Source organism: Vairimorpha ceranae, assembly GCF_000988165.1.
Source record: "Vairimorpha ceranae strain PA08 1199 chromosome Unknown NODE_78, whole genome shotgun sequence".
In the NCBI taxonomy this organism is placed as follows: Eukaryota; Fungi; Microsporidia; family Nosematidae; genus Vairimorpha; species Vairimorpha ceranae.
This window is the reverse complement of record NW_020169373.1, coordinates 1-13899: the sequence shown is the minus strand read 5'-3', so window position 1 is coordinate 13899 and position 13899 is coordinate 1. Positions and strand designations below refer to the sequence as shown.

Sequence of the window (13899 nt, the reverse complement as noted above, 5' to 3'; positions counted from 1 at the left end):
TAGCATTAACGATGATATTGTACAAAAATAGTCGAAAAAACAATAATTTTTTCATTACTGTAAAACTAATAATTATTTAGCATAAACTGCCGCCAACACAACAAAATGTCGCAAGTACACTAGATTCTTGAAATCATAAAAATACAAATATTTAGGTATCATGAAATCTTCAATAATCAGAACATCCGAGAAATATATACAGTTTGATTCAAAAAAAAATATTCTTTTTACAGGTAAAGATAATTTTGATAAATAACTATTGTTTTGATTTATTAAGACAATTTTGCACTACAACTTTTTAAATTTTACAGCTTTTTTGAAGCCAGACTTTAATTATTTTTTTCTGTTTAAAAAAAGAAATATTATAATTTTTAGCTCAAAAGTTACATTTTTTTCCGCCAAAAATATATTTTTTTATTTTATATAATAACCCTGTATACAATTGACTTTGTAAAACAAAATGGAAATTGTTTTGCTTTTCAACCAAAAACTCCCTCGAGTCAAAATCGCAAGAAAATTTAAGATTTTACAAAGTATAGTATCTAAAATTGTAAAAAATATGTAAGAAAAAGACATGGTTGTTTGATCCAAAAGGTTTGGCAGGAAAAAGAAGTTACAAGCTAATGATGTTACAGCCTTACTTACAATTAATAAAAAAAGCCTAAAACATCATTAAGAAAACTATCTATTGAACTGCAAGCAAAGGCCAATCAAAGTTTTTCCTATTCAACTATAAAAAGGACACTTAATAATTATAATATTAGAGCTTTTACTCCAATAAAAAAACCACTCCTTTCAAAAAAAATATTTTGACCCGGTTTTAGAAAAGTGGGGAATTTTTATTATCATTAGATAATAAGATAAAGAAGATAATTTTTTTAGATGAAAGCAAGTTCATCCTTTTTTGCTCTGATGGTAAAGTTTTTGTGTGGCGTGGAGCCGGAGCAGGCCTTAAAACATGTAATTTGTCTGCTATTGTAAAGCATGGTGGAGAGTTAGTAATGGTATGGGGATGTTTTTCATACTTTGTTGTAGAAAACTTGTTTTTATTTGAGGTAAAATGAACGCTGAATACTATGTGAATATTTTATCTAATAATTTACCTTATTCGGCTAGATCAATGAATCTGCAAGATTACATTTTTCAACAAGATAATGATTCCAAGCATACTGCAAAGCCTATAAAGCTGTATTTTGAGTCAGAACAATTTAAATTACTTTCTTGGCTTGCACAATCTTTAGATTAAAATCCAATTAAGACAGTTTGTGCTATTATAAAGCAAAAATTATCACAATATCGCCCTAAATATTTAAATAAATTGAGAGAAGTAATAGTACGTGAATGGCAGCAAATTTCACTAGAATTGTGTCAAAAATTGATTTTAAGCTTTTACAAAAGATCTTTAGCGTGTTTTAGAGCAAAATGAAATTATACTAGATATTAAAATAAAAATATTCTTTTTTTAAAATATTTTTTTTTAATTTATTATTTAAATTAAAACAAAAAAGAACCAAATACGCTGCAAAAACGTACATAAAAAAATTTACAGCTAAAACAAATCATTTTTTAGCATAAATTGGCTTGAATAAAGCTCTGAAGAATATTCTCTTTTTTGAAACATACTGTAGGTACTTAGGTGTTCTTATAAAAAAGAACACTATAGAAGATCATCTTGTTAGTGATGGTGCCTTTAGAGACAAAACAGCTCTAGAAGCATTGAAATTGAAGCTTCTTAACAAAGGTATATGTATTCCCTTTAAGGCAATACTAATAAAATGTGTACTAATCCCTGCTCTCATGTATGGAAGTGGGTTGTGGGGAATGTCTAGTACAAGATCAGGTAGAATTAACAAGATTCTTAAAAAAGCAGTCAGAATGATATTCTGGTCTAAAATAATTCCTTTAGATAGGATATTAGATGAATTTGATATTAATTAAATTCACATACAAGCAGCCTTAAGTAGGTTTAGGGCACTAAGGAAGTGGAAACACAGCAAAACAATGATCGCAAACTTATGAATCGGGGACCAAGAGAATGGAAGACTATGCAGAGTTCAAGGACTCGACGATGGTGTAAAAGGTATGTCGGTCACGACTACGAAAGTATTGACTACAATGTAGGCAAAAACAAAATTGAAGAAATGTCAGAGGTAAAATATCTTTTAACACTACTTTAGCAGCTTCGATATCAGTACAATATGGTATACTTGAATCTCAACTCAAGTTCATAATAATAAAAGTTAACAACAGACAGATAAGGTGCAATTTGATACGATGGTCTCCTGCATTAGCTAATGCACGCAGAATTCCTCAATATTACAGAGAGCACTGCATTCTTTGTGAGGGAGAGCAAGAAATCCTTGAACACTTCTTGCTAGACTGTTCAGTTTTGTCTGAGAAAAGATCTCTTTATGAGAATAAAATTCCAGAGTTGACCTCATCTCTACCAAAAGAGGAGAGAGTTAAGATGATTCTTGGAAACATCCAAAACATCAAAACTTGTCCTATTATGAAAAAGGCTCTGTTGGTATTAAAGGAAAGCATCCCCTTTTTCAAAATTTGTTTTAATACTTTTAAAGGAGTTAATATTTGATGCGTCTTCTAAAATACTAATAGACGCTTCCTAAGACTTTCAGTAGATGATGATTAATTATATGAAAGAGCCAATTAAATAAAGCTATATTTTTTAGGTAGAATTAAACCCTACAGCCTCTTTTAGTAAGAGTTGAATTTCTCGATTAAATGATAGTACAAAGATACATTTTTGTACAACAATAAGTTAGACCCCATGTCTCCTTAGAATAATCTGAGATAGAAGAAGACTGCAATTCAGCGAGAAAAACAGCTAAGTAATTAGCATTAAAAGTTAAACAAATTTGACCTATAAGGAGATTAGCTTAAGTTGCATATTATGCCGTAGCATTCCGCTGGATTGAGTTGTGTCCGTAATGCTGCATTTAATGGGGCATTAACCTCAAATCCTTCTAAGTGTAGGTCTTGATCTTTATGACTGTTAGGTTTAAAAAATCTTACAAGGACTTTTTTCTACTTACAAGTAAGGCACCAATAATACTCTAGTGTGTGTCACGAATTAAATGATTTTAACTTTTGGCGTCTTTAAAGCTTTTTTGGATGACAATAAATTATTTTTATTTTGTGCCTAAAAGTTTGTAGAAGAAAATTAATCTACTTTTTTATATATTATATTTAATCTATTAATATAAGATCAATTTTAAAACAACTATAATTAATACTGGTATCATAATCTTACTTAACTCATGTAAATTATTAATAAAAAATCACAATTTGTTTACACAATAAACCATAGTATAGGCTTCTGACCTTTCCTGCATATTTATATTATTTAGCCCCTCTAATAATCTTTGTCTTTATTTTCATTTGTTAATTTTATTAAATATATTTAAAAAATTTCTTCGTTAAAGGCAAGCATTTGCACATGAAGAAATACAAAAATTTACAAAAACACCTTGTGTTCCACTCTGTTCTGAAACATGACAATGTGAAGCAAATTAAAACATTGTTTCTTAAAAGTAAAACTGTTTCATCTGTTAAACAAATAAATAAAAAATGTCTCCTCTCATATGAAAAAATTGTTATATCCTCTACTTGTATTTATAACTTGTATAAGCGCCACATTTAACAACATATGTAATCCTGATGTAAATGAAAATATGTGTTCTACTCAATGGCCAGTAGGAAGTCAACGGCTAGAAAATTACATGGCTACTGATGTATCAAAAAATATACTTCAAGGTAAACAACAATGTATTAAGCCTCATAATGAAACAGATGAGTGTTTTCAGCAACATTTTTATGACAAACAAATGTATTTACCTTCAAATATTAATCCGCTAACTCGACCTTCGTACGAACAACAAACACCTAATCTTGGATGTTTAAACCAGAATACTTATCCTACACCTGTACAGCCACGCCCCTTTTATGAACAACAAGCCCAGTTACCATCATTTATACAACCAACAACAAGAGCTGTAATTCAGCAGCCAGTACAATTACCATCATATGTACAACCAATTCAACCAACTACACGGCCTGCATGTCAACCCAATCCTCAGGTTTCCTTTGTGCAACCTCAACAAGTAAGTATCCAACCACAAACTTTCAACCCACCTCCTCAAGCACTCATTCCTCAACAAATGCCTATACAATACTCACCCCAATGTTATAAACAGCCTCAACAGAATTTTTCTTGTCAAGTACCACCACAACAATCTTTTAACACGTGTAAACCTAGACAAGAATGCCGTTCATATCAGCCCTGTACACGTGAATCACAACAAATACAAGATTTCAGATGTGATATAAATGAACCAGAATACAACAGATTCAGTGAATCATGCACACCCTATTCAGATTATTCGTATGACTACGATAGACCATATAAATCTAATAGAAAAAGAAGGAAAAATTACAAGAAATATCAAGACGATGATGATTCTTCATCTGAAAGATCTAGTCGAAGGAGTTCGAAAGATGTAAAAAAATTATTAAAAAACGCATTTTACATTGTCGACCCGAAATCTCAACTCCATTATCAAATACAAGACAGTGTTAAAAGAGCAGAAAAAGTTATGCTAGTTGGAAATAATGGCAATGGAAGATATAGAAATCGTCTTATGGATAATGACGATGATGACGAAGGCACACAAAACATATTTCAAGACACTAAATTTTCACCAAATAGGAGCAGATTAAATAATAGAAAATTAAAAAGTAAATTGTTATCAAGTTTACGCGAAAATAAAATATTAAAAAATGAATTAAAAAAAAGCAAGAAAAAAGAAAAAATTTCTACAAAAATTAAAGCTAAAAAACAGCAGCTAGAAAATGATAGTGATGAAGAAATTGCTGCAGATTTAATTGATGATGAAAAACAAGAAAATTTACAAATAGATACTAAACAAAAATCTAAATTGAAGGGCGAAAAAACACTTACACAAAATTTAATAGATGACAAAGAAAACTTGGCAGATGAAAAAGAAAATTTGGTAGATGATAAAGAAAAACAGGAAGACAACACAGACCTTATTAATGATGATGATTAAACAAAAAAATTACCAATCAATATTTAAGTACACCATTAAATTTATTCTATTTTACATTAAACCTACTATTTTAAACTATCATCCGTTTTAAAAATCCATCCTACAGATTCACACCAATCACTTGTTTTATCACCAACATGTAAAACAGGATCTGTGTGATTTTTCAATTTATGTTCTTTCAAACAAGTTTCAAATTTTTGTTCTGCATAGCTCAGATGTTTAAAATATTTAGAATAGTACATTTTCAAATCTTTACTATTTTTAGAAGTGAAATGTACAGACATTGTAATCCAATTTTTATTAAAAAATGGATAGTAAATCGCAAATATTTGTCTCTCATCAATAGACCAGTCATCTAAAATTGAAGATGATATTCGTTTTGTTTTTATAGTTTTATTTTTTAAGTACCATCTAAGGTATAATTTTAAATCTTTAATCGATTTTGGTAAAATTGTCTGATATTTTATTAATATTTTACCAAATTTAACATAATTTTCATCGAATATTTTTTTCTCTAGATCTGTCCATGTACCAAGAATGTATGCATCACATTCTTTATCACTTATTCTTCCACCTTTCTTTTTAATATAATTATAAGTTTTATCTTTGTTATTATAATATCTATAAATAATTTCTTTTCTAGTCCTTTCTGAAAATTCTTTATGTATTAAATTGAAATTATTTTTATATTTTAGTACAGAATGCTTAAATTTATTTTTTTCAGTTTCTGTCCAGAAAGTTTCTTTTAAAAGTTCTAATTTGCAAATGTGCGGTTTATGTTTTTTTGTATAAATATTCTTTTTTTCTTCTTTTAATAATTTTTGAGTGGCCAAATTCATTTTTCCTTTTTCTAAAATAATTGCTTCTGTTTTTTCTACGTAATCTTTTACACTTTCACACGTTTTATAAAAATTTGGATTGGTTTTTTTTAAAAAAAATAATAATCTTTTATCTGAACTGATATCAGATAAACGTGTAGTAGATTGTTCTTCACTAATAAGAGAAGAACGTATAGTAGATTTTTCATCACTAAAAATATCAGAAGATGTATTTTTACATTTTGTATCTATTTTTACAGATTTTTTCTTAGTTGCGATTTTATAAGTTTTTGTATGTGTTTCTATTTCGTTATTTTCTAGCATTGCGAATTCTAAAGCTATGTTATTTATTTCTACAGGATTTATCTCAATAAACTCATTTTCTTGTAAATTATTCAATCTGATAAGATTTTTATCAAAATTTTCTATTTTCAGATTCACTGCCTCTTCACAACTTTCATCAATAAATGGTTGTGGCCTGTAAAAAAGATTGTTATAAGTTATTTCGTGCTGTTTAAAATATTTTATAACTTCTTCATTAATATTATCAACTTCTATTTCTAACTTTCTTTTTTTATTAATCATCTCTACAGGGGCTATAGAAAAATATTTCACATTGCCGAATAAATAATCTTTATTTTTATCTTTCATTTAATTTATTTTACTTGTTTACTCAAAAATATTTCTGTTTTATGTTGTGTAAACAATTCATACACTCCTTGTAAAATAATATTTTAAAATACTAGTAATTATGCCTCTAAATAAATTTACGTGTATTTTTTTGTATTTTTGTAAAGACTACAATATCTTTCATGGGTTACATATTATTTTATATTATCCCTTAAATTTATTCTATTTTATTCACCCATAAATATTGATAAATATTTTGATATTTTTTTCTCCTTCTTTATTTTATGTAAATATTTTGATATTTTTCTTCTTCTTTATTTTATGCTATTTTATTTTACCCATGAAAGATAAACAAATTATTAAATTAAAAAAGTGGAATTTAGTAGGATTGTGGTCACTTGACATGCAAGTGGAGACATGTGCAATATGTAGGAATCATATTATGGATTCATGTGTAGAGTGTCAAAATGGTCTATTAAATGAAGAAGCATGTAGTGTTTCATGGGGTACATGTAATCATGCTTTCCATTCTCATTGCATATCAAGATGGCTTATATCAAAGAATGTATGTCCTTTAGATACTAAGCCATGGGTTTATTATCAGCCAAAACAAGATACTTCTGATTCAACACTTAATGTTAAATATTATCAATAAACATTTTATATACTGTTATTATAAATAAATTTATTTGGGTATAATAAGATTTTCTAAGGGGTCTATATTGGCTAGTTTCTCAAGTAGCTTTTGCCCTTTCTGCATTTCAACCTTCATTTTTTTGATGTTTTTTATAAATCTATTTAACTTTATTAAATAAAAATTATAACAACTAACTTTTACAATATAATTCTACAAGTTAAAATATAAACATAAATTTAATGATTAGAGTTTTTATAATTTTTTGTATAAATATTTTCTATAAGGTCTTTAAATAAATGTATTGGTGCTATTAATAAAAAAGAATATTTATGTTTTACTTAAATTTATTAAATATAAATCATTTAAAAAATTAATGTTTAATGATATAAAATAATTATAGAGTAAAACAAGCATCTTAATTAAATTTAAAAAATTTATATTTTTTTAATTAAAAAATGATGAAGACAACCCTTAGAATAAAAAAAATAGATTACTTTTAGCAATTTTATGAATTTAAAAATACAAGTTTGTATATAAAAAATTTATTGAATATTAAGATGTATTTTTATAAATAACCTTAGTACCTTAAATTAAGTTATTAATTAAAATTACATTAAAGAAATGGTTTATACAAACTTTTAATTTAATCACTAGTAAGAAATACATACTTTTATAATTAATAATTTTTTATTCTTTTATAAGATCATTATCTTCTTAAATATTTTATTAACAACCTTCCTACACTTTAATAATTATATATAAAACATCTATTAACTGTACAATCTTCTATAAACATTAAGTTTATCTTATTTTACACATAACTCTATTTTTACCCTTAAATGGATGAGAGTGATGTTGAAATGGATACAGTTTTCGATGACAACATTAAAATAAAGAAAACATTCCTACAAGATAAAACTAATATAGAAAATAAATCTATAAAAAAATCAAAGAATAAAGAAATTATTTTTAGCATAAATAAGGAAAATGCAATGAACAGTCAAGATATTTTAAAAAAATACAAAATAAGTTTTGATTATGAAAAAGATAAAAAAACAAATGATCTTTATAAAAAGTGGACAGAAGATATTTCTGATAAGTTGTATATATCTACAGATGTTAATAAAGAACCTTACAATAATTTTATGAATAAACTTAACAAAGATGCTAATAGGAAAAATGTATTAAAAGAAATATTAGAAAATAATAATGAAGAATATTACAATAAAGATACAAATAAAAAAAATATATTTAAAGAAACATTAAAAGATAATAAAAAAAATTCATTAATTCAAGAAGATACAAAATATTACAATAAAGATACTAATAGAAAAAATATATTTAAAGAAACATTAAAAGATAATAATAAAGAATATTACAATGTAATAAATAATAAAGATACTAATAGAAATTATGTATCTAATGAGATATTAAAAAATAATAAAGAAAGTTCATTAATTGAAGAAGATACAGAATATTACAATGTAATAAATAAACAAACTTTTAACAAACATCTTGAAGTAAATGACATGCCTTACAAAACAATAAAAAATGATAAATTAAATAATATTTACACCGGTGATGATATAGATAATGCATCTAATACAATTATTTATGAGATACAAAAAGAATTTAATGAACTTAAAGAATCTCATAAGGTTATGTTACAGATCCGTAATAAACTTCTAGTTCTAATAGAAAAAGAGGTACAATTTATAAAAAAAGAAATAACTGATAATAAAAATATAGAAATATTAGAATTAGAAAATAAATACAAAACAGAATTAGAAAAATTAAAATGTGAAAGGGATTATCACAAAGAAAGATTTAATAAATATAAAATATTTTGTAAAAATAAGGTACTAGAATATAAAAAAAAGGTAGATGATTTTTACAGAACAGGAAGATAATAAGGTTTTAAATACAAATGTCTTTAAATTATCAATTTTTTTAAATTAAAAAATATAAATTAATGCAGCATGAATTAAGAAATATTTTCTGATGATATTTTTATAAATTAAAAATATATTTATATTTACATTGTTTCATTTTATGATCCTATTAAAGAAAGATAATAAAATTTATAAAGAAATAGATGTACATACACTTGATCCAATATCACTTGATTCTTATAAAAATATTATAGAAAATGATAAATTAATTCTTTGTATATTAATTTGTAATACTACTAGATATGTTTATAGAGCTACAGATATAATTGAAATGAGGTATAGTATAATGTTTAATACTATACATGTATATTTATTAAAAGATCCTATTAGTAGAGAAGAAGTAAAAGATGTATATTATTTTATGAGTAAATTAAATAAAAATGATGTATTGTGTAATAATAAAGAAGAACTGTGTAATAAAAGAGAAATATTATTTAATAAAGATGAAATATCTTTTAATAATAAAAAGAAAATATCTAGTAAAAATATTATAAGAATATTTGATTATGTTTGTAATGAAAGAGAATTATTTCAAAATGAAAAATATAAGAAAATTATTCTAAATTATGAATATAAAGAAGATAAAGTATGTGTATATGTAATTATTATACTGGGAATATTTGGGTTATGTATGATGTTTATGTTAGTGTTTAGAATAATAGTAAATTAAATAAACAAGAGATATGATTTTAATATAAAACATAATAATTTACATTTAATGTAAAAAAAAGAAGAAATATTAAAAAAATATTGGACAAATAAACATGCGATAAAAAATTAACGTGTAATAAATAGTAAACCGCGATAAAAATTAATATGTGATAAGAAATATTGAACAGAAAAAATAAACAGCCATTAAAAAATTAACATGCGATAAAAAATTAATGTGTAATAAAAAGTAAACGCGCGATAAAAATTAATATGCGATAATAATAAACGCGCGATAAAAATAAACATGCGACAAAAATAAACATGCGACAGGAAATATTAGACAAAAAAAATTAATATGCGACAAGAAGCATTAGACAAAAAATATTGAACAAAAAAAATAACATTAAATTACTGACTATTCAAATATTAACCCAGGCACATCAATATCTTCCCCCTCTTCATATTCATCACTAACATCATCAATATTAAAATCATTTTCTATCAATTTACGCCTTTCTAAAAGTGCACTTAAAAGTACTGCTTCTTCATCTTTTTTCTTTTTTTTTAGTGCTTTTTTTCTTCGCATCATTATACTCTCAATCTCAGAATCTATTTCTCTTATCATTTCAAATGCCAAAATGTGTTTAAGTTTCTTCTTAATAATATTTAGTATTTGTTTCTTTCTTTTATTATTAATTTCTATTTGTTTACATAACATTTTACTTGAAGTGTTTTTTAAAGATTCAGGTACATGTCTGTCATTACATCCTAAAATTAAATGATATAAAAGATCAGGGTGATATACATCAGGTTGTAAATATTTGGAGGGAGTAAGAACAGAAAAAGTGTCTTTATCAACCTTTTTTAGATATTTTGAGATGTATTCTACAAATTCATTACAGTTAATTTGTCCTGATTTGCATGTTTTTTTTGATGGTTCGATTTTGTAATTATTTAAATTTTTATGCATAAAAAAGGGAGGAGAAAATATTTGAAATAGCATAAAAAATATTAAATATTTTACATAACTTTAAAAATATTAGATATTTTACATGGAATAAAAAATATTAAATATTTTACATAGTATAAAAAAAGGGAAAAGAAAAATGTTGGGATAAATAAGGGTTTATTTAATAATTATTATTAACATAACAGACATGTCAAAGCCATTAACCCAATACTGCTGATCGACATGTCTACATCTTTACTGTCCTACAAAAATATTTTAATGTTTTGCATAACTTAATAAAAGGGAGGAGAAAATAGTGCAATATTTTACATAACTTAAAAAATAGTACAATATTTTATATTGCATGATAAACCAATTTCTTACATATCCTTAACTACCAGAATAGGTCTAACTCTACACACAGTCCTACTTAACTTATTAAGTTCACTACATTTCACTACTTCATCAATATTCTTATAACATTCTGGTGCTTCTTCTACTATTCCTAATTTACTACCACTTTTAATTTTAATATTCCTTTTATGCAAATCTTTTACAATCTCATCGTGTTTAAAAAGCTTCTTAGATTCTCCCCTAGGAATAATTCTACCAGATCCATGACAAGTACTTCTATAAGTTTTTATACAATCATCCCCACAAATAATATATGATGCTGTACCCATAGATCCTCCTACAAGAACAGGCTGTCCTATTTCTTTATATTTGTAAGGTAACTCAATATTACCAGGCTCTAAAATTCTACTAGCCCCTTTTCTAATCACCAAAGAATTTAAATCTGTTTCTATTTTAGCTATGTTATGACTAGTGTCATATATTAATTCTGTTTCTAAATAAGGAAATATTCTTTTTAAAGATTTAATAACCTTTTCTTGTATCATTGCTCTATTCCCAAATGCATAATTACATGCACTTGCCATTGCATTCATGTATTCAATAGACAGTTTATTATCGGCACGTAAATATACTGACTCATTAATAGAAATATTTGAATCTTTTAAAAATCCTCCATTATTTTTTAATTTAACTTCATTATTAAATTTAATTAAACTTTCTTTACACACAGAATGTCCTAGTCCTCTACTACCACTGTGTATAGAAATAACAATCTGATTTTCTCTAAGATTTAATATATTACATCTCTCTCTGTCAAATACTTTATCTACATATTCTATTTCTAAGTAATGATTTCCACTACCAAGAGATCCAAATTGATTTACTCCCTTCCCTTTACTTTTCTGACTAATCTTTCTACTACAACCTTTGTAATTACCATTTGATTCTGTAAATTCTAAATTGTCAGGTGTTATAAATTGTTTCTTTACTAAATATTCTAATCCACAATCTAATACACCATTAAGATCTTCTAATGATATTTCTGTAGGACTACAATCTATTTCTTCTAATATTTTATCTAAATCTTTTAGATCTTCTAACATTAAATTAGTTTTTATGCATCTTACACCACAATTAATGTCATATCCAACACCACCCGGTAAAATAATAGGATTATCATTCAAATCAAAACATGTAACAGATCCAATAGGAAAAACATAACCAGTATGTAGATCTGGTAATCCAATTACACTCTTTGATACACTTGGTAATTTAGTAATATCAGTAAGTTGAGTAATAAGATTATTGTCATTTATTATTGTATCTTGTAGTGATGTACTGGCATAAATAATACAATCTGTATTCATGTTATTTGCATAATCTTTAGAAATTGTAATATTAAGATCTGAAATGTTAATCATTAGGGCAAAAAAATGTGAAATAATTTAAAGTAAAATATAGGACTGTTAATTATTTAAATACTAAATGGCATGAGATGTAAGAAATGTTGTAGAAATCAAAGAAACACTTGAAAAGATCTCATAATATCTAGGAGATGGTTTAACTCGTCTTTATTAAATAATTATTGAATTTATGCTTTACTTAAATAAATGTATTCTTATAAAATAAAATATTTTTTTATACCCCATCTTCACACCCAAACAAAGGATTCTTATACATCTTTGATGTCTAACCTTTTTATTTATACTTCAATATTCCTCAAGAACCTTTTTATAGTATTTAAAGTTTCGATCTTGTACTATTATGTTTGCAGTGGTGAAGTTTTTTTATAATTTTTTACATAAGTGCATGAATGAGGAAAACAAGGCATTTCAAAAATTTAAACTTGGTCTTTTTAGCAAGGTCAAAAGATCAGAGACTGTTCTAGAGTTTACTGACAATGAAATAAGTATATTTGATGAATGGAGTGTTGATGAATTGTTTAATTAAAATTTATATGTAAAGTTATATTGGTTTTTTATTTGTTTACTAGCTTGCGCTATCCCGTTTAAAACGGGTCGATTACAAATATAATGTGTGCTCTTTCTTTTTAATGGATTTAATACGCCATTTGTATGTACTTATTTTATTATTTTTATTTACAAAGTGACTTTTTCTATTATAAATTGAAATACTCTATAGACACCTTGTATAAAATTAAATAAAAGTGCACAAAAACACCGTTTCGTGCTTAGAGAAATAAATTTTAAAATGATGCTACTTATTCTTAATAAAAATACAAAGAATTTTATAAATTTTTAAAAAAAGGGGTTAAAAAATAAAAAATATTCAGATTCAAACTTTTTATATACAGTGCGCGTCAAAATCTTAAGACACCTAAAAAAAATTTTTCCGTGCAAAATCAAATAAGATACAATTCTAAAATCATAATTCGTGTTTACACGCAGTAATTAAAATAATTTACAAATACTTTTTATTAAATCTTATTTTATATATGTCTAATCTGGTTTTTGGATTTTTTTGTCTTAAGAGGTGCGTCAAAATCTTAAGACATTCCCCCCCAAAAAAAAACACGTTTTATAGAATTGTAAATATTACATTCGTTTTATTTTGTTCCAATAAACTACTGCAGGATTTTATTTTTATAATATAAGCTACTTAAAAACGCTTATAAAAAATAATTAGTCTTACAATTAAATGGGACGTCTCATTTTACTCAAATTTAAAATACAAGCATATGCTTAAAATGATAATATCTGTTATTAAATATTTTTGGATTAAGAAAAGTGAATTTAAATTTCTTTAACTTTTCTCAGGGCCATGATGGTTTTGATGTTTTTTAAAAAAAAAGTAATTTAAA

The 13899-nt window shown here is 25.4% G+C and overlaps 9 protein-coding genes across 9 annotated transcripts; 5 read left to right on the top strand and 4 right to left on the bottom strand.

The window, feature by feature from the left end:
* Positions 1 to 1667: 1667 nt before the first annotated feature.
* On the bottom strand, positions 1668 to 1799 carry AAJ76_7800012101 (hypothetical protein; the record flags this gene model as incomplete). The annotated part of the gene is made up of 1 exon (XM_024476394.1): positions 1668 to 1799. One exon carries the CDS (start codon positions 1797 to 1799, stop codon positions 1668 to 1670), a length of 132 nt encoding a protein of 43 aa, XP_024330123.1.
* A 1803-nt stretch (positions 1800 to 3602) lies between these two features.
* AAJ76_7800010297 (hypothetical protein) lies at positions 3603 to 5087 on the top strand (the record flags this gene model as incomplete). The annotated part of the gene is made up of 1 exon (XM_024476393.1): positions 3603 to 5087. The coding sequence occupies one exon, from the start codon at positions 3603 to 3605 to the stop codon at positions 5085 to 5087; it is 1485 nt and encodes a 494-aa protein (XP_024330122.1).
* A 65-nt stretch (positions 5088 to 5152) lies between these two features.
* On the bottom strand, positions 5153 to 6556 carry AAJ76_780007344 (nuclear receptor coregulator smrt smrter; the record flags this gene model as incomplete). Its single annotated transcript, XM_024476401.1, has 1 exon — positions 5153 to 6556. One exon carries the CDS (start codon positions 6554 to 6556, stop codon positions 5153 to 5155), a length of 1404 nt encoding a protein of 467 aa, XP_024330121.1.
* Positions 6557 to 6875: 319 nt separating this feature from the next.
* Positions 6876 to 7190, top strand: AAJ76_780007024 (ring-box protein 1; the record flags this gene model as incomplete). Its single annotated transcript, XM_024476400.1, has 1 exon — positions 6876 to 7190. The coding sequence occupies one exon, from the start codon at positions 6876 to 6878 to the stop codon at positions 7188 to 7190; it is 315 nt and encodes a 104-aa protein (XP_024330120.1).
* Positions 7191 to 8011: 821 nt separating this feature from the next.
* AAJ76_780005888 (hypothetical protein) lies at positions 8012 to 9082 on the top strand (the record flags this gene model as incomplete). Its single annotated transcript, XM_024476399.1, has 1 exon — positions 8012 to 9082. One exon carries the CDS (start codon positions 8012 to 8014, stop codon positions 9080 to 9082), a length of 1071 nt encoding a protein of 356 aa, XP_024330119.1.
* A 142-nt stretch (positions 9083 to 9224) lies between these two features.
* On the top strand, positions 9225 to 9794 carry AAJ76_780004675 (hypothetical protein; the record flags this gene model as incomplete). Its single annotated transcript, XM_024476398.1, has 1 exon — positions 9225 to 9794. One exon carries the CDS (start codon positions 9225 to 9227, stop codon positions 9792 to 9794), a length of 570 nt encoding a protein of 189 aa, XP_024330118.1.
* Positions 9795 to 10190: 396 nt separating this feature from the next.
* On the bottom strand, positions 10191 to 10745 carry AAJ76_780003155 (hypothetical protein; the record flags this gene model as incomplete). The annotated part of the gene is made up of 1 exon (XM_024476396.1): positions 10191 to 10745. The coding sequence occupies one exon, from the start codon at positions 10743 to 10745 to the stop codon at positions 10191 to 10193; it is 555 nt and encodes a 184-aa protein (XP_024330117.1).
* A 359-nt stretch (positions 10746 to 11104) lies between these two features.
* Positions 11105 to 12499, bottom strand: AAJ76_780001401 (hypothetical protein; the record flags this gene model as incomplete). The annotated part of the gene is made up of 1 exon (XM_024476395.1): positions 11105 to 12499. The coding sequence occupies one exon, from the start codon at positions 12497 to 12499 to the stop codon at positions 11105 to 11107; it is 1395 nt and encodes a 464-aa protein (XP_024330116.1).
* Positions 12500 to 13533: 1034 nt separating this feature from the next.
* Positions 13534 to 13692, top strand: AAJ76_78000366 (hypothetical protein; the record flags this gene model as incomplete). Its single annotated transcript, XM_024476397.1, has 1 exon — positions 13534 to 13692. One exon carries the CDS (start codon positions 13534 to 13536, stop codon positions 13690 to 13692), a length of 159 nt encoding a protein of 52 aa, XP_024330115.1.
* Between the last annotated feature and the right edge of the window lie 207 nt (positions 13693 to 13899).